Source organism: Amphiura filiformis, chromosome 15, assembly GCF_039555335.1.
Source record: "Amphiura filiformis chromosome 15, Afil_fr2py, whole genome shotgun sequence".
NCBI lineage: Eukaryota > Metazoa > Echinodermata > Ophiuroidea > Amphilepidida > Amphiuridae > Amphiura > Amphiura filiformis.
This window is the reverse complement of record NC_092642.1, coordinates 61,295,843-61,321,185: the sequence shown is the minus strand read 5'-3', so window position 1 is coordinate 61,321,185 and position 25,343 is coordinate 61,295,843. Positions and strand designations below refer to the sequence as shown.

General features: G+C 37.6%; 1 protein-coding gene across 4 annotated transcripts in view; it reads right to left on the bottom strand.

Annotated features, from left to right (window-relative positions):
• LOC140171915 (transducin-like enhancer protein 4) overlaps positions 1 to 25,343 on the bottom strand; it is a 74,603-nt gene that overhangs the window by 27,999 nt on the left and 21,261 nt on the right. Inside the window, exons 7-11 of one of the 4 annotated variants that reach the window (XM_072195259.1) lie at positions 24,660 to 24,692; positions 22,877 to 22,900; positions 17,289 to 17,472; positions 17,031 to 17,053; positions 435 to 578 (exon numbers count right to left, since the gene is read on the bottom strand). In XM_072195259.1, the coding sequence (XP_072051360.1) occupies positions 435 to 578; positions 17,031 to 17,053; positions 17,289 to 17,472; positions 22,877 to 22,900; positions 24,660 to 24,692 (408 nt within the window). Of the gene's footprint in view, positions 1 to 434; positions 579 to 17,030; positions 17,054 to 17,288; positions 17,473 to 22,876; positions 22,904 to 24,659; positions 24,693 to 25,343 lie in introns of all 4 variants that reach the window. The other 3 variants (XM_072195260.1, XM_072195261.1, XM_072195262.1) reach the window with 3 other exon arrangements.

Here is a 25,343-nt window from a genome sequence, read left to right as displayed (position 1 = left end):
ACACTGGCAACAGGTCAGAGTTCAAGTTATATCAAAACTGGCCCACAATGCATTGCATGCACAGAGCTGACTATGATGCGATGCAATCCAGAAAATCAGTCCAAAATTGAGCAGAATAAGTTACTCATCTGCTCAAAATACTAAATCTTTATCACAGCTACACACCTCTCTAAAAACTGCCATCAAACTTGAGAATCAAATTTTGGCATCACGTTTCAAGACCAATTCTGCAACACTCAACTCCCGATCGCATAATATGCAACACGTCGGCTTTCTGTTGAGCACTTCCCATTGATAACAAAAGTTGCTGTGCTATTTTAACAGGCCAGCGACATGCAGTCACCTCGCTCTCTCCGGCTATTCTATAAACTCAATAAAGCGCCTGCGTAACAAAATCCGCCCGTCGCATGTTTCCAATAGCGTGCCTGACTTACCCCTGAGTCCTTTTCGTCTCTTTCTCTTTTCCTCTTGTTGTTTGGTGTACTGTTCTGTTTGCTCGACGATTCCCCGTGTTCGGGGTATTTGTTTATGTGTTTGTCTGCGCTCGACCGGTCACGGTCCGGTGGGGACACTGAGTTCTGGAAAGATACAGAAAGAGGATGGAACAGAGATTTAATAAGTATTTGGACAGATAATAGAATCCGATCTTTACACTAATGAACGGTAAACAGACCACCGGAACATTCGATTAATGACTTCCATTCCCCCAACATGCTGTGAACAACATTTGAGTGATTTAACCCGCCCACCACGGGCGTCGACATGCAGACGACAAGTTCAAAATTTGCTTTAAAAATTAAAAATTTCAAAATTGTCATGTACTCCCTTTTCATGATCATATTTGGAATCAGCATGACAGATGCATTAAAATGAGTACAAACAAGCCTAGTATTGGTTCAGTGGTTCTTGATATAAGCTGCTGATATTTTGAGAAAATATGTCAAAACTTGTGACTTTTTATGTTGATGCCTTTTGGCCAGCATGCAGAGCATTAAAATTCAACATGGACATTGTCGTTGAGGCTACATCAGGAGACACTAGGTTCTCAAACATGCTCATCTGTCAGTACACAGTTCCCTTAACCCCAATAGGTTTCTACATGCAGTATAGTATGACCTTTGAGTATGTTGGGTACAAAAACTCATACTCCACAACATGAGGTCAAACTTTGAGCCATGCTTGGTGAATGGAAGTTAATGAACTATGCCACTGGAGATGAGGTGGGTTAGGCTCTTAGTGAATACTATAAAAGTAGAAATTTTCGCGTAATTATTTGTAGCACTTATTATGCCAATTATTTTACTGTTTAAATTTTCAATTTAAAGTTTCCTTACATTGACCTATACACAAAAGGAATATATTCTCATATTCTGATTTTCACGGTAAAAGCTTGTTGGAATGGAAAAGCGTGAAAATAAATAAAGCGCAAAAATGTCCACTTTCACAGCATTGTAATGTTATATGACTTCAAAGAAAGTTCAATGCCACTCCCAACTTTATGTTGGTACTTTATTTCACTTGGAAAATTGGGTCTATGGTCTAAATATAAGATACTTCACATAAAAATACAACCATAACTTGAAACTGTTTTGAAACTACTGAAACTTATTTGATGGGATTCTACATTGCTTTGACCTTGTACAACCAGTGACCCCAGCCAGTGACACACCCAATGTATCCAGGCAGTTGATTCACATGCCTCGTTAATGTTGTTATGGCTATGTGGCCGTTTTTAAATGTGTGTTTGCACCAGGGATTTCAGAAAACGCTCATGGCTCATGACTTCATTGGCCGATTGAATCTTCAGCCCAAATCACTAGGTCAAAAGCACTCTAATACTAATAGTAACATTATTGATATTGATCAACATTTTCACTACGCACATACACTCCAACATACTCTATAAAACACAAACACACCACCACCCTGCCCTCTTCCAAACTGGTCACTCCAATCAGCATGTAGTCTCCAATCATCTCCTGTGATCAAACCCACTCTGCTGCCCTCTATAGTTCACACTCACCCATACGTAAACATGAAGCTCCATACAAAATGCAAACAAAAAAATCTGCAAACACACTAGTCTGAAATTATTAACCTTCAAGTACACTCACATACTGTATTCAATGCACTGAAGGTTAATCAAAACCAAAAAAAAATTGATAAATTGGACAAAATTCCTTGCAAGATTTACCATTCAGTCCCAAATTAAAGCTTTGCCTGGGCTTGAAGCGTTACTGCAAATCCAAAGACTCAATTACAATCGACCACAAGAAATCTCATTCCCCGTACCTATAGTGCCCTCGCGAAAAATAAAACTACAGATTACAAAACAAGAGTATTTCTATTCTATTTTTTTAGGTTAAGCTGCGCTTTGCTTGAGAAACGTTTTTTATCCCGTCTCAAGGGCTCTCGCAGATCAAAGACAAATCTTTATTCAGCTTTCCTCTCTCTATGCAAACCAATATAACAAGCAAGGCACTGCAAGGTATCCATATTTGAATAGTACTGTTTACGGCTTTTTCTCCGAGTGTCTTACTTCCTTGGCCCCAGGGGGGGTGAGGCTATGTTTTCTCGTGCTGGGGCAATTTCTTCCGACTTAGACAACACTCCAACATTGTGCACAAGTGGACAAATATGCTTGCAGTAAACATTATTCCCCTCGTTGAAAATCTCGAAACACTTCCGACGAGGAGAGCCTCTCCAGAAGCTCGGCATCAAGTTGGGATGGCGAAAAATTTGGATTGTTAATATGTTGTGTTAGCATCCAGACGAGAGCTCTGTCTCTCCTAATACAAAATTGTGCGCAATATTGCAGCGTTAGTATACTACTCACACTCTTTCATCTATAGCGCAAGCTATGACAACGCTACTTCATTCCAACTTCATATCTACTTCAGTAATTCTTGCTTGAATTTATTCTGACAGCCATTTACACTATAGACCACAACAGCCTCATCCCAATGGCATAGTCCAATAACCTCAATTACATAATCATTGTGCAAAATTTGACCTCAAGTTGTAAAGTATGAGTTTTTGTACCCAAATCTTCAAAGGTCATTCAATGAATGTACAAGTGTATTGGGGTTTAAGAACTGTTCCCCTGATAGATGAGCATGTTGTGGATCCTAGTGTTACTTCATATAATATACGAAACTCATCCAATTTCCTCGCCATACTGTAGAGAACAGAATCAGACTTTATCTGCGAAGGAGGGGGGAAAATCGTTCCGAAGATTGATTGACTGACTATCTTGACCCTGTAGAACACTTCTTGACGATTGTGTACATGTATGTTATAAGCGAGGGCCAAGTCCTCGTTCTCGTTTATTGACGGCCACTTGATCAAAAATGCATGTTGAAATTGACCAAGGTTGGGGGAAGAAAAAAAACCGCCACTTCAAATCACTCTCGGAAAACCTGCCAATCTTTCTTTCCTGCAGTGGTGCTTGAAAAAAATGGCCAGTTTTCTACTTCAATACTCAAAGCCTTTTCTGCTAAAATCTTATACCTGTTCAACGCATTGCTAAAGAGGATTTGTGAAATCTTGCGCTATAATGACTTGAGAAGCTGTTCGGAAAAATTCTTCTTATTTGTCAAACTCTCGCCAGTAAAAATTGCAATATGCCAATACATGCAATATGGCTGATGGGGAAAAGGGGAAACTGTCAATTTCTTCATCCCAAACCTATGAAACTTTATACTTCATATTTTCAAAGCTAATGCAGTACTATTTATTTCATGAGATATATATAATTGGTCAAATGCGTCATAATAATTGTTGCAACAAAACGCCTACACCTCATCTACATAGCTACATGTAATATGTCCGCTTGAGTGACTGGCACACTGGCGGTCGTCGTATTTGCACAGTCAACATACAATTTAACTACACTGGCCGAGTTAAAAGCAGCCTCCATTGGCAAAACAGGGCTCAATAAACTTGGAGAAATACACAGAGCTAGACAAATATGGACTAGAGTGTCAACAGTGCTGTGTCAATATACACCCAGGCTAGCCAATGCTAGAATGGCACTGGGCAAACAGACCAAAGAAAATCAACTCCTCTTCGTGAACATAAGAAACGCTATAGTCTAGTCACGCATGTGAGCCGTGCTCTCGCAACCTCATGCGCCGTCATTTGAGACTCGGTAAACTGAGCGGCCAAACTGACGCTGCTGTCAACGTCCGATCTTTATGCGAAACACTCTCCAAACTGCGAGAGCAATCATATCAGTTTTGTGTGTTAATACGGTAGCGAGTGAGAGAGGATATTCAGCACAAAAGATCAGTTTTCACATTGGCGTAGAGGACAAAAACATAAAAGTTAATAATTCATCCAAATCTTTACGACGAAGCGATAAAATCCATTCCCCGATCTATGGCGACAACACATTATTGATAATTCCAGCCCTATTAGCTGCAGGAGCCATCTTAATTTTGTCAAACATGAATAGCTGAAGTGTATTTTCAGAGACTCTTGATTCACTTCATGACTCACTAAATACATAAATATCATAAAGTCTATGAAAAACACACAAAGTCAACATCGGCATCTATGCACTGTTTATATAACATAGCAATTACCGTTGCCTACATAGAGATAGTCTCCTCAGATATGCTCAACAAGACTCGCATATCAATCAAAAATATCGTGTCACACGTAAGCTTATCAATCCTAGACTCTTTACACACTCAAGCGAGTAAGTCCAAAATATCTTGAATTATATAAAGCAAAATAGTATCTTGGCACAAAATTTTCATGTTTTTTTTGCAAAATTTATCATTTTTTCCAAGGCATGAAAATGTTGTCACTGGCGAAATTTTCCTGCACAAATATATTATGCTTTACAATATATAAATTCAAAGTCCTGGCGCTTTTTTTGCTCTCTCTCTCCCTCCCTCCTTGTCATCCAGGGAAGCTTAAGACTGTACGAAAAACAAAATAAAATGACTTCATCCCACAACAACAACAGACTTCAAAATTTATTGATTATGACATGGGATTTATCCGGGGTTGTCATCGCCTGGACCGGACTTGGGGGTTTGTCTTCGAGCTCTACTCACCCTCTTGGATAGCTACGGCTTAACGCCTGGCTTCATTATACTGCCCTTGTTTCCATAATATGGACTTCCTCTTTGGCTAAGCCCAGTGGACTGAGTCAGCAGTATCTCTGCACTTGCGACTTGTCACTTCGTCAATATTTTTCAACCGTTCATTATCATTCATAAATGCTTTGTGGTGCCCCATTCTCATGCGCAAGGACTAAGTTTGAAAATACCTTTGCTTCTATATACACACTTGGCAACTAGTCTATTGCCTATGTATCCAGCCTTTGTGAAGCCATATTCTCATGTCTAAAGACTAAGTTTGATGTCTTGGCAATGACCCCCATATTTGCTGATACTTTCTTCTACGCATCCAGAGGATCTAGCACAACCTTTAGTGTTAGTTGCAGATGTTACAAAAAACCTTTTTTCTCTTCTCGGCATTGGAATTATAAGCTTTTACTTTTAAATATCATAGTAGGCTTGCCCATAGTGTACTGACCATGGTAAGGAAGGGGAGAGGAGAGTAAGTTGCTCCCTGGCTTGAAATACTAGGAATAAATAAGATCTGCAATATGCTTCTTCCTTTAGGGTCTGGTTTTGAAGAAAATTATCCCCATTTTAACAAAATGTCACACATATTTGGTCACAGTGCAGTAATTCTGCACTGGGGTCAGCGGTACAACTTTGTGCAATTTTTCCCCTTGGAAATTTTGCCTGGTTTGCCACTGGGGCTCCCCAGACCAGGAAGCAATCTGCACTTTAATAAACTTATTTTTAAATGCCATGAATATTTATCCCTCTATTCCAGCCAACAGGGATTTCTTAAAAGCCAAAATCCCAAATCCATAAGCCTAAGCCTATTACACTGCTACAAACAAAACTTAGCAGATAATTTTCACACTGGCTGGCTACATGGTATTAAATAAGAACTGCCACAGAATGAAAACGTGAAAATAATAACAGAATTAAACAGGCACTGAAGCTTGAAAGTACTGCAATAATTGCAATTCTAATCATGATTTTTTCCTTCATGGTGGGTAGTTGCCATTTTTTTAAAATGTAATACACAGATGACAGATTAGTCGAATAATATCATTTATATGCATGCCTGCCTTGATCGCCATTAATACCTTTAAGCTACTTCAGATATAATGTACAAAACAACTCAATTTGCCTTTAATTCTATTGCAGCTTGAGCAGTTCACAACACATATTAACCCCCTAAGCACAACATGCCGATCTAACATTGCCTCTGATTGGTCAATTACATGATATTTTCACTTTAATCACTAATCAGAATGGAGCTTTGCAAATAATTCACCCCAATTTTTTTTGTGTGTTGAAATTATTCTAACAATGTTGCTGATTGGGCCAATTGATAATGAAAACTTCATTTTGGCCAATCGGCAGGTAGTTCTCATGGGGTTAAACCTGCTCAAAGCTGATAATGTCCCAAAGAATTTCAAGTCAAAATGTCTCTCCAATGACTTTAGTTTTGCTTTTATCAAACCTCTTTATTGATGAAAAATTATTTCTTCTGGCAAGTTTGGTTTGGTTTTAAAGAGTTGCCGTTCAGTCAAAATGTGGACCCGTCGCTACACTAATTTACAAATTTTACAGCATATTTGCAGTTTTTTACCACATTTTGGGTAACTTTTGAATATCTTTGAATGCAACCAAGAGACAAATTTGGGCTATTTGTCTGAAAATTTGAAAAAAAATTTGGGTACAAAAACTCATACTCTGCAACATGAGGTCAAATTTTGTTCTATGATTGTTTAATTGAGGTTATTGAACTATGCAATTGAGATGAGGCCATTGTGGTCCATAGTGCATGTTTGAGGCACGTCCCTGTATGGATGTAGACATCACTTGTACAAAATATCTAACAAGAAGATGGAACAGTATAGTACAGGTAGCCTTTAAAAAAAATAGAAATCTTGAACGGGGAAAAAAAAGAATACATAGTTTGTTTTCAAAATGCCATTAGCAACTTCTATAGTTCAAAACATTTGGGAGTCTAAAAGCTTTTTCGCTTTATATATATTTAACTCAACTAACATTATACTTTCAGCTAAATGTAGATAAACTTGTCCAAATCATAATTTGATTTCTTCTAGCCAGGAAGCACTAGTCCCCACAGACTCGAATCCATCAAGTTCTTAAAGATTATCCGGAAATCTAGAAACAAGCGTATGAATAGAAGCATGGATGATCACTCCGAGATAGTACATCAACGAGAAAGATATATACTTAATAAAATTGCAATATGATTTGATGAAAGAAGCGAGAGAGATAGAGCGATGAGTGAGGATGGGAAAAGCTTCAAAAATATCCATGTGACATCTCGGGGAGCCAAACAGGAAAACCAGACTGTCTATTTGGGTCAATCTAATGCAAATATGTAGGCATCAGTGGAGATTACAACAAATCTGAAATGGCATAACCATTCCACCTGTTTGTGAAGACGCACGATCTGCATGACTCGCGGCGCAGTGCGGACCGACCTCTCCGCCCCGTGGCTTGCAGTGACAATGACGAGTGATTTTGATGAGGAGGAAATCCAAAATGCTTTATGACAACAGTTATACGAGAAAGGACAGAGTGTTGCATTGAGTCATTTTAAAAAACCGATGCGCTTGTATTACCGTATGCTTCCTCAAGGGGATGCAACGTTACCGCTCGACGATGAGAAATCTGCAATGTTATCTTGAAAATGGTTGTATGTGGGCGAGTGGCTAGCCGGTAAAAATGGAAACATTTAGGCAAGGCTTCATGTTGTAACTTACACAAATTGATTTATTTCCTTTTAAAGCTTATTGTTTAAATTACATTGTGTCTGGGTTTCATGGGCCATTTAAGATTGATATTATAGACATAACAATCCATGCATGGCAAGAAAGCATCAAGTCTCCCTCAACAGTCTTTAACTCATACCCACAAAACATGTGAATGAGGCTGTATTTTGTGAAATACGAATCTCATGAACCATGCCACGGAGGGTTGAGACTATCTGGGCTGGCCTGATAGCAAGTACATCAAACTCAGCCCCGGCATTTGGCCCAGTTGTCGCGCGATCAGCGCTCCCCTAATTGGCAGTCCAAATGTTTTACTAAGTGGCACTAATCCACCCAAATTAGCGTAACAAGTCCCGCTAAATTTATCCGTTATTGTTTAAAAGCTTTCTCTAGCAGCGCTTCCTCCATCACCGACAGCCGCGGCGCTTGACTTCACGCTTCTAGCCGGATGATCCATACCTCAACTCGACAGCTCAATATCACCACTTCCCTTCCATGTTTATGACTAAAAACGCACTCATTTCCACAATTTTTTCCCCTTCTGAAACTCAAACATAGGATATGCTGCGCTGCATAAGCTTTTTTGCCAGTAATTCATCCCTTAGTAGCTTTTAAAGTGGCCCATTACTGCAGTAAAGGGGAAACTCTATTTTCACATCCAGTTAGCTAGGTGTCATCTGCATGCCTGGCAGTACACGAGCACTAGAAAAAGGCGCCAGTGAGTAGGCAATATTTGCGACTCCCATGACAACCACAATTTCAATGTTTCCTTAAAAAATAAGAAACCATCATGTTTGTGAACGGCACTGATCCATCAGGGCAATCCGGGTAATTGCTCGCCATTTTCAGGTACTACGTATCAAATTAAGACTCTTATGTTATGACAGTGAGCTCATACCGTACTGTGTATCGCAAAGAGTAAACTGTTAATTCTCTTTAATTTCCTTACGTTGATCCCCATAAATCATCCAAGCTTCCTTCCAATGCTTAGTTACGCATTGAAAGTACTACATGTAGCCTCCATTCTCTCTGATTTTATAAGTGCAGAACTCGAATAGAACTTCGCACAACAATGCAATGCTCTAATAACTTTCTAAAACATCAACAAGAAGGTGTGGTCCAGCCTTAATTTCCAATATTCTATACTTAACCCCCTGAGCACTACCTGCCGATCCAACATTGCCTCTGATTGGTCAATTACATGATATCTTCATTTTAATCACCAATCAGAATGGAGCTTTGCAAATAGTTCACCCCAATTTTTTTTGCGTGGTGAAATTATTTTAACAATGTTACTGATTGGTCCAATTGATAATGAAAACTTCTTTTTGACCAACAGGCAGGTAGTTCTCATAGGGTTCAAGTTTTATTTTGTTTCCATGACATCCTCAAAATTTAGAATTTACTCAATATCAGTCAACATATTTTCTTGGCCTAAAGCCTAGTACTATAAATAGCCTTGATGTCCAAATTTTAAAGTTCTTCTTCCAGTCTAATGTGATTGTTTACATACTAGGCCTAGGCCTATGTTATTCTTTAGTTTGAAAAAACCCTAGGTCAATGCAAAGCTGTCTGCCGCTTAACACACACATATAATCCAAACAGCTTATAAATCGAAATAAATTGATCTTACTTGGCCAGGCATATGGTGATCTACTGCAAATTAGTCTAGTTACTCAGGCAGCAGAAAATGCTTATTAAAACTTGCTGGCTAGAGTGGCATTACCCTGATTAGTAAGCTCTACAAATTCTGTGTGCAATGAACTTTTACTAAGGTATTAAACATGTTAAAGTTTTGGTTGAATGAAATTCATGGCTCAATGGCTGCCTGGTGTTAGATTTGGCACATTGAGCACTTGATGGAATACAAAGTGTAACATACGGCAGCTATTACAGATAGAGCCTTCTTGCCCTGAACCCTTGGAATCATCTAGTTCAAGGACCCACATATTTGTTGCCAAAATTCCTGCCAAAACATGTCAAAATCAGGCACATACTTTTCAGTGCCACTCAATTTGAAATGTTTATCCTACATGTATTTATCCAAAACCAACAAAATATGTTACTCATGTGGGTTGCGGTTACAGAGATCCAATATTTTGAAGAAACATTTCTATGATAAAGCCAGCCATTTTTTTAATCATCTCAAAGCTTCCTCAATTAAACCCCTTCTCCTCCCCTCTTCTCCTCCTCCTCCACCATACAATTTATAAAAGTATGTGGTTGTTATTTTATTCAAACCACATGTACTTTAATAATTGTGTTTTTCAGAAATTCTGGGCAAAAATTTAAGTTTCTGACAAAGCAGTTCTTTTTAAAAACACCCTGTTTCTCAGAAAACAGTCACAGTCAATTTATGCCATCTCACCAAAAATAAAGAGCTACTCCTCACAAAGCAGGTGCTGGTGGTGGTGTAAACAAGCAGCCAGTCAAAATACAGAGGAAAGCCAGGATATCTGCCATGGTCTAGCCACCTTAATCCCACTCATAAGCTTATCTCAGAATTACACTTGAAATAAACCTAATTGGGAGTCGATTAACACTGAAGCTGCTAAGACATTTTTTTTGGACCCAGCTTACCACCACCTATCTCCAACCAAAATCTATAATGCAATCAACATCTTGAGTTATGAACCACTCTTGTTTGCTTTTAGTTCATTCTAATTAGCTCATTGTGCCCTGCCAAAGGGGTGGAGTCCTCGTTGAGTTTACACAATACCCCTTGTTGACTAAACCCCCTTATCACAAAACTCAACATACTGGATAGTATAATAAGTCAATACTTGAAGTACATTATAAAACCTCAAACAAACAAATAGAGAACAGCTTGTTGTATTGTAGTGTTACTATGATCACCAACAGATGTAGCCATAAACATGTGGTCTCCTTATAACCCCCCCCTTCCTCCTACCCCATTTCCTATCATTCCCATTTCAAGTATCTGATATGATCTACTACAAAAGGGTAGATGGCACTACAAAAAAGATAAAAAAAGATAATTTTAGTGAAACCCTTTCAAACCAATCTTCCATATACCCTTCATATTCCAATGGATCAATGCATTAACAACAATTAAGCTTCAGTCAATAAACCACCACTAGTGCTATAATCCTTTAGACAAAGATTGTCCAGGTTTCTTGGCAAATCCCTCTCCATACAACAAGCATGCACTCTCAAGTGGACTGCCAGTACTCAAGTAGGGAACATTAACAAGTCTGCAGAATTCTCAACCTAAAAAACAGATTATCTTTCTGAGTGGATTGACTGTGTGCATTATATATTTCAAGTGGGCTTTTTAGACAAAATATAAAGAGTCTCAATCCATTCTGGTTTTATTTACAAGAAGGAAAAATGCAACAAGCCTTATCAAATATGTATGGGCAGGATCCTGTTTGCATTGTTAGCATTTCTATCAGCTTATTGACTGAGGTTATTGGTGCATTGTTCTCCCTGACCACACAATGGGACCATGGGGTGATATATTGTGTTTGTGTGACTGGTTGCTGCTTGCTGTCCATCAACTCATGCTAGACCATAAAGGGGCGGAGTTTTAAAGCTTGGTCCAAAACACAGACCTACTACGGTCTTTGGTCTAAAGTTAATGCGACGATGATGATGACGATGATGATGATGATGATGATGATGATGATGATGACAATGACAACAACGACATGGCTATTGTCCATAAATGAAATCTTGCTCTCACTTTCATACTTCTTTTGATAAAACCTAAATCGGCCACTGATGAATTGAGTATAGACCTACATAGAAACTAGATTGAACGTGAAAAAAATGTTATTATTTGAAAAGGGCTTCATTCTTGTTTCATTTTTTGGGCTTCTTTTTTCCTACACAGCACAGGTAATTGTTTCAAAGGTGCTTTGTACATGTAAGCATGTACAACCAGAGAGGATGTAAGAAACCTTACACAACCACAATTTTATACATTCTTTGCTTTTTGCTTTAAGATAATGGACTTGAGATTCTGAAAATTCCTCTTTTATAAAGCTCAAAATAGCAACCGCCCAACGTAGAAACAAATTAATCTGCAAGAATTTTTTTATACATAAACTGAATGTAGCCTGAGGTGTCCAGTGGGATAAAAATCTAACTTTTTTTGAGAAAAGTGGGGGGATGAGGCTGTGGATCACGAAATGCCCTTTAAATTAAAGTCTTTCCTACTCCTATATAGATGTGCTCATGTACATAGAGCTCCATCCATACTATATTTCAACGAGAAATTCGATATAAAATACTGACAACCCCATGGCATAACCTTTGTATTCAAATTTCAGCTCGACTACATTGTACTAGTAGTAGATTTCTGGCAAGAAAATGTTTTGAAATTAACACTCCCTGTAGACACAATCATTGTATTTAATTTAATTTCCCAAGAACTGAAATGGCCCCAGACAGCTTCATCGTATATTGCACATACTTATGAAATAAAAAGCAAACATGCAAACAATTTTATCCCCTTAATCAGATATCTAGCGTATCTGTCCTCTGCACTATTGATTCACTCCACGTTATCGTCCATGTAAGCTAGCGATAGAGAGCTCGCTGCGCATACAGCAAAGTGCCAAATTCAACCGCCCGAATCCTTTTGATCCGTTGCTGTTATAAAGTCGAGAGCAAGACGCATTCTCAGGAATCACTTCTTCGCGTTTCCATCAATAGTCGATGTAAGCACATCTATATGCTAATGTTTTGAAGTAGCAGAATTTGGCGACTTGTGAATTGATTTTAAAAAGGATGTAGGAAAAATTGATTTGGAACTCTGCACAATATGGTTGTATGTGCATGTGTGCAGATGGGAGTGTGGGGCGAGTGGGTGCTAAAAGTTAATATAACATTGTCTTGTATAAGTAAATTTAAACCACATACACCAACAAATCCTTTAAATAAATACTATCTTTATAAGTAATTCATGCCATAGTTTTCATCCATTTTAATCTTAATCTTTATATACTTAAAGATTATCATGCCTGGATAGTAAACTAACCTCCTTGGTTCGAAATGATTTAGCTGGCCAAGTGTTTGCATGTGATCTTTAGATACAATTCAGATATATCTGAACATCTATTTGGTTTATTCTCATGGCTGGGTAATCATGCTTTAGTTGCTAACATTTTGGTCAACTTAGGGTCAACATTTACATGCTTGAGAGACCATGGGTGTGTAAAGTAAATTGAACAACAATGAACTTTCAAGCCTTTTGATGGAAGCCATTGGGCAAATTGAAGGTGCAAAGAAGCAGCTGCTTTGTTCATCGATCTCCATCTCATTATACATGATAACGTGAGGGGAGGGGAATCATTTGGCGATCAGATCCCTTCCCCCTCTCCAAATAAACACCAACACTTTTCGGTCACTCCACTGCCATTGTAAGGCCTCATGTCACATGCATGGACAAAATGAGAAATCACACTTTTCGCAATTACAAAGTTGCTGAATTTGACAGGTTTGAACGAAATTTGATTTTGGGTGTTAACCATTTTGTATCCATATGAGGCCTAATTGTAATGGTGTCCAACCACAGCATGATGGCTGAATGAACATACTCCTAACCATCACACCATGAAAGAGGAAACAAAATGTTTATTGATTTTAGGTAAAAAACACATATTCAAATGCTACTATTTCCCTTGCTGACAAAAACCACACAGACTCAACCATAATTAATCTTATTACAGGCCTGTTTGTTCCGCCTATTTGCCCAAATTCACCTGCATCCATTCAACTTTAGGAATTCCACTCCTTTTCATTCATTCACACTTTTTAATCTTTTCACAAGATACATTGCCATTTAAAATTCCTGTGTCCTTATTGCAACTCAAACCACAGAGCATAATATCCTGAAAACCCAAAGACTCAGCCATCCATGAAATATGATTAGGAAAACTTGATTTCAACTTTATAGCCCTCTAAAACTGCATTTAATTTCCTTGAATTAGCATGCCATTAACCCCTTTCACACCTGTACTCAGCTATACTCGGAGTACTAAAATTTCGCAAAAAATTTTTATTTTTTTTATTTATCTCATAAATTCATATTTTGTATCTTCTTTTATGACTTCTACATGAAAATTTAAATGAGTACAAACATGCCCAGTATTTGTATAGTTGTTCTTGAGCACCGCCTTCTTGGACGTGCTGGAAGAATCTTGCCACAAGAACAGCTCTTTTTAATTTTTAATATGCTGGCATACAAAGTGTAACACTAAGTGAACTGTTACCAATGACCAGACCCTGACCTTTTCTGCAAAACATAAATCTGTTTCCTACACAAACATAATGCCCAATTGCTAAACTAACCATTTCAGGATGAGGGGGGGGAATGACCTGACGAAATTAATATGAAAATAGTATTTTGTATCATTTTAGTACCATTGTTGATAATATTGATGTTGAAAATTAAAAACAGTCACCAAGATATAAAATCACCAAGCATCCTGCTTTGTTCGCAGGCAGCCCTGAAGATTAGCATTGCTGTTTGCGTACCCTTCTGCATAAAGCAGCAAAATTTGAAATAAATAAATAATTCACAAAGCACCAGCATTTACTTTCATCAATACAAGCAGCAGGCAACTTATTTTACATTTATATTAGGGTAGTAAGTTCAATGACCACAAATTCTTCAGGAATAGCACCCTCTACAGTTTCTCACACAAATTGGCACGACCAATTAGTGCTCAACCAATCAGCAGACTGGCAGGCAAAGGTAGGTGATGTGGTGAACAGATCGACCGACCAATCAAGGTGCAAGATTTTCATTCTTTACTCCACATATAATTCAACTTACAAAATGGAGTTACTGTTCTTTGCGATTGTAAAATATGCCTTAAGCTACCAGGTTTGTTTTCTTTTTGGTCACTCCTTAATGTCTCTGGAGTAAAGAACCAAAAACTCGCTACTCCCAACCAATACCGGTAAATAAAATTACAAACACGTTTCATTTCCACCCTAGCTAAGTCCACCACAGCCCATGTAGACTCGTCGCAGAAATGCGATTACCATATTAATACGAGTGAGGATTTGCGAGTTCTGTTCTCGCTGCAGGGGAATCGACGAAACGAGGAATCCCCGAAGATTGCGAAAATTGCATTTGCCATCTCTGACCTTCTCCTGTAATCTCAACACTCCGTTGCCACGGCAACAGACATGTAGTGGAAAAAAATGAGAAAACCAAAGAGGTGCTATTTCGCAGTCCCATTTCTCGTCTGTGCACTTGGGAAATTGGATGCTAGCAGTGATTGGTGTTTTGCAATGCTGGAGGCATACTCTAGAGGGGGGAGTAAGCTTTACTTTCATGTTTCCATCCATACATATCTATCTTTACAATATTGGACCACCATCATTTTGCATTCTCCTCACCGGTTTCTGTTCTGACGCCAGCACACATACATTGAACACAGCGACCCGGTACACATCACTTTTTTTCCCTTCATAACTATGCGATCCTCTTATCTAGAACCCAGTAAGGCGATTACGCCAAGCACAATCCGTTTATACTCGGCTGACACTATATCATTCTTAATACGGATCATCTGCTCTCAAAAAAAGCATAATGCTCTATATCTTAAAATATTATAAGACTTCTTATTATCTGATTGATCGCGAGGACTACTGCTTCAATTATTCAAAGTGGAATTGTTTCTTCATCTATTAATGCCCTGTGGCAATGGATATAGTGAGCGCACCTTGTTTCTAGGTAATTCTCCTAGACAGATTACGTGTATCCCTGTATAAAAACACATCACTTTCACATGGCTTAAATAGTAATTGTTGTGAGTAAATCGAAGTATAATTACTATATGACATAAGCCAAGATTATCAAATTTATTCACATTTAAAAAATCGGTATTCATAATTGACGGATTAAAAAATATAGAGCCTATTTTTGGTCTTAATCATTGTAGGATTCTCTAGTCAGGATGGTTTAATAGTAATGTTAGAGATATAACCAGATGAATGGAGACAATTAAAAATGACGGCCATTTGCAGTAGATCATGAACATCGATATTGGTCAGTGTTTCTAGAACATAATATCACAATCATAACTAGAGCAGCTGTGCTTCAAGAAGCATCAAGCAACAGCCGAATGACCCTGTTGACTTTCGGATGACCTTTGCCTCTACCACAGACTGTTAGAAGATATTACTGTTTCAATGACCATTTGACAAAACACAAGCCATAAACAATGCTAGAAAAGTTTAACTACTCAAATTGGGCCTTCAATGCCAGCATGTGGCAACTCTGGCCAGCATATGGCAACCCTAGATACAATGCTGAAGCATTTCCTTTGTGAGCTGATAACACGGTTACTAACCAATCAATTAAGGAAAGAGGAAATTCCTGATTTACGCTGGGCCTTTGTGCTCAGATTACTGACATCTAGTTGTATGGGCACTTAGTCAAAATCATGGCCATTCAAAATGAAGATAATTATGTGTAAATATTAATAATTAAGTGTACAATGCAAGCAACTACAGAACATGATCAAACTGTGCATCAAAACAATGCTTATTTGACCATGTCATGTTGCTTGTTTTTCAAATCTCCTTTAAAAAAAAAGTTTAGGTAGCGCTTATTTGATCCTATAGCAAACTGACGCACAAAATCATAACATCACATTCACACATCTTTTTACCACTCAGTGTTTAACAGTGTTAGTGACATAACATACAATTCCACATCAAGACTTACTTAAATGGAGTTTCTGTACTGGCTAAAGAGACTTTCAAGCCAACTACATGTATAATGAAAATCATACACCTAGTCACATACCCCCACTCGTATTCATAAACAACTGAGGACACTTGGGTTTAACACAGGTAACCATGCAAAGACTGACATATATTGAAACTGATCTGACATCTGACAATCGCCACACCTTGGACCTGGCATTGTCTCCAATGGGGGACCTGATACTGTCTCCAATGGGGGACCTAATATTGTCTCCAATGGGGAAACTGAAATTGTCTCCACTTGGGGACCTTAGGACCTACAATTCTTTCTAAGGGTGTGTAATGCTCTCTTGTATTGTGGATGTCCACAATGTCGGTGTGCCCTCATTTTACAAACTTAAAAAGTCATAGAAAAGTCCATGGTTGCGAATGAATATTAGACGTATCGCCACATACAAACACACACAATTAAACTAAATTGTAAACTTACCCTGTCCCTACTTTCTCTTTCTGCTGTAATAAGTCGCCATGGCAACAGGTACGTTAAAATAATTCATTTGGTGCGATGAATCAGTCACAAGATATGAAACAAAACAAAAAAAAAACATTTAATTATATTGTGCAATGTTACAAAATCAGAGTATAGTACTAGAGTATATATATTAATGAAGTTCTTGACTATTTAGACATTTTATTGGTAACAATTTTATTTACAAATTTTCAAAAAAAAAAAACCTTTTAAGCTTACCTCTATCTTTCTCATCTTTTAATGATGACATATGTGGTCCCGAGTTCATCATTGCATTGGAGAGTTGAAGCAGGCCGGATCCGGGTCCGCCGGCCATACCGGGAGGTAGACTAGCTGGATGTGGGGGCATGGGAACCGGGGGTGCGTGTGCATGCGGTAAAGGGTGTTGTAGACCTTGTCCGCCCTGGAATAAAATAAACGCAATGGTTAGAATTTGTAAGGCAGTAGCTGGAATTTTGATCCTCTACCTCCACATTTTCAACTCTTTTTGAATCTTAATTGAGCCCATATTTTGTTCCGATTTGAAGAGGACGCATCAATAAATTTGAAAACTTCCCGATATTGTTTGTTTGAAATAATCTTTGACTTTCTTAAATGCATATCGGAAGATTTCAAAACATTGTACAAGCATTGTGTAAAAATACCAACTTCAAAAGGAAAAAAAAAACACAATTGATGCTGAATCTTCCCAAAGCATTAAAAACCGCTTTTCCAAGAATACCTGGTGTATTACCAATATGATACTCTCAGGTTGGCCCGTTCAATTAGTAAAAAATCTGCTAAAGATACAGAATGATTTCACACTCCAAAGCCCAAATAATCGTATTACACAGATTTATTCTCTATCTCAGAGGATGTGCACAAGATTAAAGAAAGCATCATGCAAAACGTTTGAAAATAAATAAAGCACTGGCCGAGAAAATTAAAATATTTACATTTGGACAAACTAAAAATGAACACAAATCTGACATGACGAAAGCTAAATGAGTATTAACAATGAGAAAGCAACTACATTGGAAGTAGAGCTGGCTAAAACTGTCTGGTTTGGTTCATTACACTAAAAATGGGGTCTCCCCATCAGTCTGAACACACCGACAGTCCGAACCACGTCGTCAGTCTTGAAGTTTCAACGTCAGTCCGGGTTAGGAACCCCAGCCAAATTTTTGGGGTTAGGGTTAGGAACCCTAGCCTAATCCTAAAAATTCGGATGAACTGTGGTTCGGACTGATGGTGTTTTCGACTGACGGGGTGTACCCACTAAAACCTGCATTTCACATTTATGTTTTAAGGACACCTAGTTCTAGTATACAGGGTAACAAACACATTATTTCATTTTTATTTACCTATTTGTACTTATTTATTTGTTTTAGTATTATTATTGTAATTGTATTATTATCTGCCATTGTATGCTAGAGTGAAAAAGTCTTTTCATTTGAGTTAGTTATTGTTGTAGGTATTATAATTGCTATGCAAACTTAGGTTGACAGGCTGTCTTTAACAAAGTGCTAATTTGCTCAAATTTGAATTGATTAGCCTATTTGCATATAATTCATTCTTCCCAAATATTTTCATTTATTCATATTATTATTATCATTATCACTATTATTATTATTATAATTATCATCATCCTTGTTATTATAATCATCATTATTTTGGGCACAGACTAAAATTCAATCCCACCAAATTGGCAAATTGCTAACCACATTTATCTTATTGTTCATTGTACATTGATTCGTTAGTCACAGCAGAGCAGCTCTCGCAATAATAATATTGAATGTATTGAATGCAATGACTATGCCACTATCAACATGCACACATGTATGTATCTAACACATATTGAACAATCAATTGGCCCACATAGACAGAAAATGTGTCAAACGTGATTAATTCGCTCTCTTTTTCTTGCAATTTTAAACAATTATAAATTTGGTAAGATTTCCAACACTGACCAATTAATAAATACTTTCACACACTTTTACATTTGATGTTAATGTTAATACATTGTTTGTACGACATACGTACACAAAAGCATGTATATTACAAATGTGATTCAACAGAAAATATCAGAAGGGGAGGCCTTGTTCATGTTGTTTATACATATTACTTAGCTCATTTTTGACCAATTTCATAAAATTTTGCCCCCTTTGAAATTTTCCTTGTCACCCCCCCCCCCCTCCCAAATCCTGGTCAGTAGGGCATATTCACTGATTAAGCTTGCAATTGCAGAAAGATCTAAAAGCTCTATTATGATTGGTTATTCTGATGATTATACCATGTTATTAACCAATCAGAGGCACTGTAAGAAGGTCAGTAGTGCATGCCCAGGGGGTTAAAATGTAAATCAACAGAGGCCAAGCCATGGTTTACATGGTATCGATTTTGTGGATTAGTTAATGTTAATAGGCGTGCTTATGAAAGAAATCGATGCCAGACTATCGCAACTTGTTTGCAGCTTGTTGGGAAAGCGGTCAATGCATCGTAACGATTTCATTGAGCCATGGAAATCCATATTTAAATATTGTAGAGTAAAATTAAAAGAAATGGTGTATGCCTACATGGTCCTCAAAGATAACTGTACATAATGGTAATGTTAAATAGAAAATTGGAAATAAATGATGACACTGAAATGTTTACTGTTGACTAGAGAAGATGATAATATTGACTAATTATTGATCACTATTGATCATAACAGAGGTTAAAGTATCGCTTGGTCAAGTTAGCGCATAATTATTGCACATTGACAAATGTGGTTCAATTGTAGGCCTATTTTGGTTCATGTTGAATAAAAACAACTCAGGTCTTGGATGATTTAACATTGTTTCAGACTCATATTTAAGATGTACAAGGCCCATTTTCTCAGCTCAGGAAAGCCATGTTATGCTCAAATTATCTTTCAAACCAATTCTGAACAATTAGAAGCTGGTGTACGTGGGATTTCAAAATGGCTGCATGAAATATTCCCCTGCTAAAACTTTCTCCCCCATTCCATAGGCCATGCAGGTGCCTTAACACTTCCCGTATTCACTTTATTCACTTCATGCAACGTAAAATATGGCATCCCAATGGATTATATTCCTACAATTTCTGATAAGTACCCCGGTACATGAAGTCGGATTTGTGATGTCCCTGGTATACAAAGCTGCATTCTGAGGGTTGGACTCACTAAAAGTCACAGAGAAAGGCGTGGCTTAACATGCAAATCAGTCACCTGCAAAACTGCCCTAGGCCTAACTGCCCTCGCTAAGTAATACTAACAACCATTCCAAATTTGAAACTAAATCATGCATTTAGCCATTTGTTCAAAATGCAAGAATTAACACAGCGGATCTGGCAACAACAAAAAGGATAGTCACAACCGCAAATCTCTGGGACTAAACAAAATAAGGTCAAAGCTCTCTACCATGGTGTGATGAAAACACAAAAGTATCTTTGTCTTGGAAAAACCACCAAATGATTGTTTCCCTTAACACCACTTCAGGGGAGTTACAGTAAAGCATGCCAGGTATTCCGTTCCCTCTAGGCGATGGTTTACACATGAAATTGGCTTTCAATGAAAGGAAAAAAAAAGTACCAGTGCCTTCTCAACCTTAAACAATGCAACTCTAGTGGAAAACCATTATTTAAGCTTACTTGTGCGGGACTAGTTGATGTAGCACATGAAACGTTTTGATTAAACCAGCCTCTATCCAATACCACAAACTGTTGGATGTCGGCCATTTTGTTTTTAAGAATTCAGTGATAATTAATGTCCTATGTTAACTCTGGTGGAAAACCATGTATTATTCAAGCATATTTGTGCGGGATAGGTTAATGTAGCACATGAAGCATTTGATTAAACCACCCTCTATCCATACCACAAACTGTTGTTGGATGTCGGCCATTTTGTTTTAAGAGTGAATATGGTGACCATGATATATTAACTCTAGTAGAAAACCATTATTTAAGCTTATGAAATGTTTAATCCTAGCCTCTCTCCATGCCACAAACTGTTGGATGTCGGCCATTTTATAAGTGGTGGTGACCCAGGGGTGCATGGTGATTATGTGATCTATTGCATGGCGATCGAGTTTGCGCAATGTGATTTAGACTGCGTAAATATGTAGATTCTAGTATATTTTGAGGGTATTATAAGCTACAGATTAGTCTGTGTGTTCAGGTGGTTTAGTTACAGATTTACCATCCACTGTAAACACTATTATTAATCTAGTGTGTATAATTTATATATAAGCACACTTAATACACTAATAGAGTCCTTTGTCCGAAGCATCGGTTCTCCCTATACCAATGTTTAAATTTGATTTAAACATCATTTTTAAAGTTGTTTAAAGTTCAGTGCTAGTTGATTTCCAAAGAGGAGAAAATATTGCAAAATTGACCCGCTAACCCACTCCCAAAATGAGTCAAAATTGGCCGGTTAAACAGACCAAATTAAAGAAGATGCCTGTCGTAAATTGTTATCAATTTTTTCCCCCGATATATAAATTTGCGTGAGGAGGGGAACCATCATACCAGCGGTACCCATTCAGTGATAATATTTCCATACATATTAGATACAAACTTTGTATTTTCAAATTTTTTGTTCAGCTACTTATAATTCATGCATACCACTTCCTTAGCTTCATATTTGCACATATTTTTTTGTAAATATACAGCCCTAAATATCTTTGTATCTTGACATCAAGCAGCATAATTTGAAATCAAAATAGTCCCATGGCAAACTATAAATTAACACCAATTTCTGCCACACGTTTTGCAAGAAACAGAGTGAGAGTGAAACCCGAAGTGTTTCAGCTTTCACTAAATACAAACAGGTTAAAGACAACAAGCGACAACATATTTCCAGCAAAAAACAACAGAAATATACTAAGCAAATTGAGTTAAGCATGTTTTGTTTCGATCTACTGTAAGCTTGCGCTTGCCTAGCATTATTTTTGATGTTAAGCACTTAATTTTCTGTAAAAATTTAAGCCCTCCAGCTAGAATTACAGTTCAATGTCTTTGTGCAGTTTATTTTATTGTATACCAGAACTATAGGCAATTCCAGTTGAAATCCATACACCCCCTATGGAAGTCACGACCTTAATAGTCCACACACAGAGTGTAAATTTCAAATGCGGTTACCTAAAATGGTTGACTCGATTTGAAATCTACGCCCCCTGTGTGAGAGATTAAGGTTGTGTTGTCCACAGGGGGCGTGTGGATTTTAAATGGAATAGTCCTATTTATATGCAGGTGGCGGTTTAACTTAAAAATAAAAATGGAAAGAAATGTAACAGAAACATGCGACAAAACATGCAGTATTAAAGTGTGGTTTAGCCCTTGTGTAAGAGAGAATTTGGTGACTCAATTAAAATGAGGAATTACGAGCTTTATTCTGTGAACTTTTCTTATAATCGTCTTACATTTAAGAATACAAAAGTGCAGAGTCCTGCACCCTGTGCCGGAAATTTGATAAAACCACCTATATTTCAGTCTCAAATTCTGCCATTTTGAATGTACCGCAAGAATGTTATTTTGGTGTTTTCATTTTAAAAGTATTTTGTTTTTAAAGTTATCCCCCAACACCACAGCTTTAAATTGATGAATTTATATAATTAATCAGCAGCATCAGCGATTAATCAATATTACTGATAAGTAATCAATAATTTGTTATCAACATTGCCCAGCAGCAAGCAGACTATAAATATATCCCGGCCAAAGCATGATGCAAGACTCCAAACCCATGTACTTAAAAAAGAATAATAAACACGGTGCATTGTTCAAAATGCTGACGTCCCGCAAAAAGGCTTTTTAAAAATCAAACTTACCGAGAAATGAGGGAAAGCCGACTGCTGCTGCTTGCGGGTGGGAAAGTAGAACATGTAAAGGCAACAAACAAAGAGGACAAGGACGGATGATGACGAGTTCCACGAGAGACACAAACGGAAGGAAAGGTGATAGGAGAAACGGAAAGAGAAAAAGAATTTGGGGCGAGAGAGGGAGAAAAGAAAGACGAAAGACACCTTTGTCAGTGCCAATGTCATAACTAGTCAGTTGTCAAGACGATACACATGAGGACAATACCCATCGGCACATAAACAACATTGAACATCAGAATAAATCAGAATAGGAGGCTTTTTACATGCCCTTGTCCCCCCTCCTGTAAAGTGGCATAGCCAAGCAGGGCAAGGGGGAAGGTGGCACCCCTATGAGAAGTCTTGTGTCCTTACTTGCCCATGTGGAATGCTGGTCGCCCTGATAATTAAAATTGTAATTTTTTGCCCATTTTAGCCCCCCCCCCCTGGAAGTTGCCTTGCCCCCTCAGAAAAGTCCTGGTTCCACCAGTCCCCTGTACCCCCTCCGAATGAGCTAGCAGTTTGGAGAAGGGCTTCATAATCAGGGGTGGGGTAATATTTCATTTGTCAGAAATGTATAATTTAATATAAGCCAATATTTATGCATTTTAAAATCTTCATGTAAAGACAACATACCAGAGGTTTCAGGCACCCGTACATATCCTTCATATGGTTACCAAAACACAATATGTAAGGTACTGGTATACCCATATTATTGAACACTGTGATAGCATAGGGTCTATGGTGATAGATTCATTTTTCATTTATCAATTCTGATCTGAAAATGTCAATGTGTCCATGCCTTCTGGGTCATCCATGACAGACGTGAACAAATACACAACAGCACAAAAACAAATATGATTTTGTCCATGCACAATGTTTACATGATGTTAAGTGGGTTTTCTAACCTCCCAAACATTCAAAATGGCCCCCAAATTACCACTTTAAATGATGCCCAAGCATTCAAAATGGCCCCCAAATTACCACTTTAAATGATGCCTAAACATTCAAAATGGCCCCCAAATTACCACTTTAAATGATGCCTAAACATTCAAAATGGCCCCAAATTGCCACTTAAATGATGCATGACAGCCCAGACAAGTTTATGATAAACTGAATACTAAATGGATTAAATATTTAAGGTTTAATGGCTACAAACAAGATATTTATTCATTTATTTGTTTAAATTTAATTTTAATCAAAACCCCCTTTAAATTTAATTAACCAAGACCTGAATAAAAAGTGGTATTTTTGTAACAGGGAGCATTTCTTACTGTGACTGCATGATTTTAATAATGAGTCTAGCATTTTAAAATATTTCAACATCTGCCTAATTTGTTTCTATTAAAACACACAGGTTAAAAACCACAAGCATCATCAAAATAGTGGCATCAAAAAACACACACACATCATTTAGCCATGTCAGATTAGTGCATATGCTTTATTATATTTATGGTTTAATATTAAATTGATCAATTTTTTTTTCTCACTAAATTCCACAACATGCTCATCTATCAGTGCAGAGTTCTTTAACCCCAATACATTTGCACATTCATTGGATGACCTTTGACAATTTGTGTACAAAAACTCATACTCTTCTGCAACTGGAGGTCAAATTTTGCACCATGATTGTGTAATTGAGGTTATTGAACTATACCATTGGGATGAGGCCATTGTGGTCCATAGTGTCTTCTGTTTTTTTCACTGAGATAGAGACAAATTTTGACAAATATTGATATCCGGTCGGCCATTTTACCTGTGATATCATGGCAAAACAGGTTGAAAAATCCTGAAAGCGGAATGAAACAGACCAAAAACAAAATCAGCTCTAAAAATATAATTTGGGAATGTTCATGCCTTAAAAATAAAAGGGACAATCAGATATTGTCTGTGCAAAATATTTGGCCAGTAGTGTCATCAACATGCAATTTAGTGGGTCAATTTGATCATTAATTCGTTCATGCTTATTCATAAGACATCGTAAATGGCTTGTTCTGGACAAAGTGTTACTGGCCATTCCTAGTGTGAACTGCTTTTGAAATATTAACCATGGTTTCCGAATTCAACAGTCTCGCAAATGTTTACAAGATAGAAGAGGATTACATACTGTTATCCTACACTCTTCATGTGAAATGTCAAATTTTGTCATTATCGGAGTGCATTGGGCTATTACAGTTAAAGTCCACACACATTTACTCCACATTTTGTGAACATCCATGTCAAAAAGATGCACTTGTCGGCTATACTTCTTGTGTGTCTTTTCACATAATAGCTTGGAATATATACCAGACTCATCACTGGTCGCTTCAAATTATCCCCAAGTCACATGTTTTAGGAATGTTCTCTGTGATAACCCTAAACCATGTGACTTTGGGAAAGTCAATTGATCTTCCACTATAGATGAGTCTGGTATTTATTCCTAACTATTTTGAGAATAGAC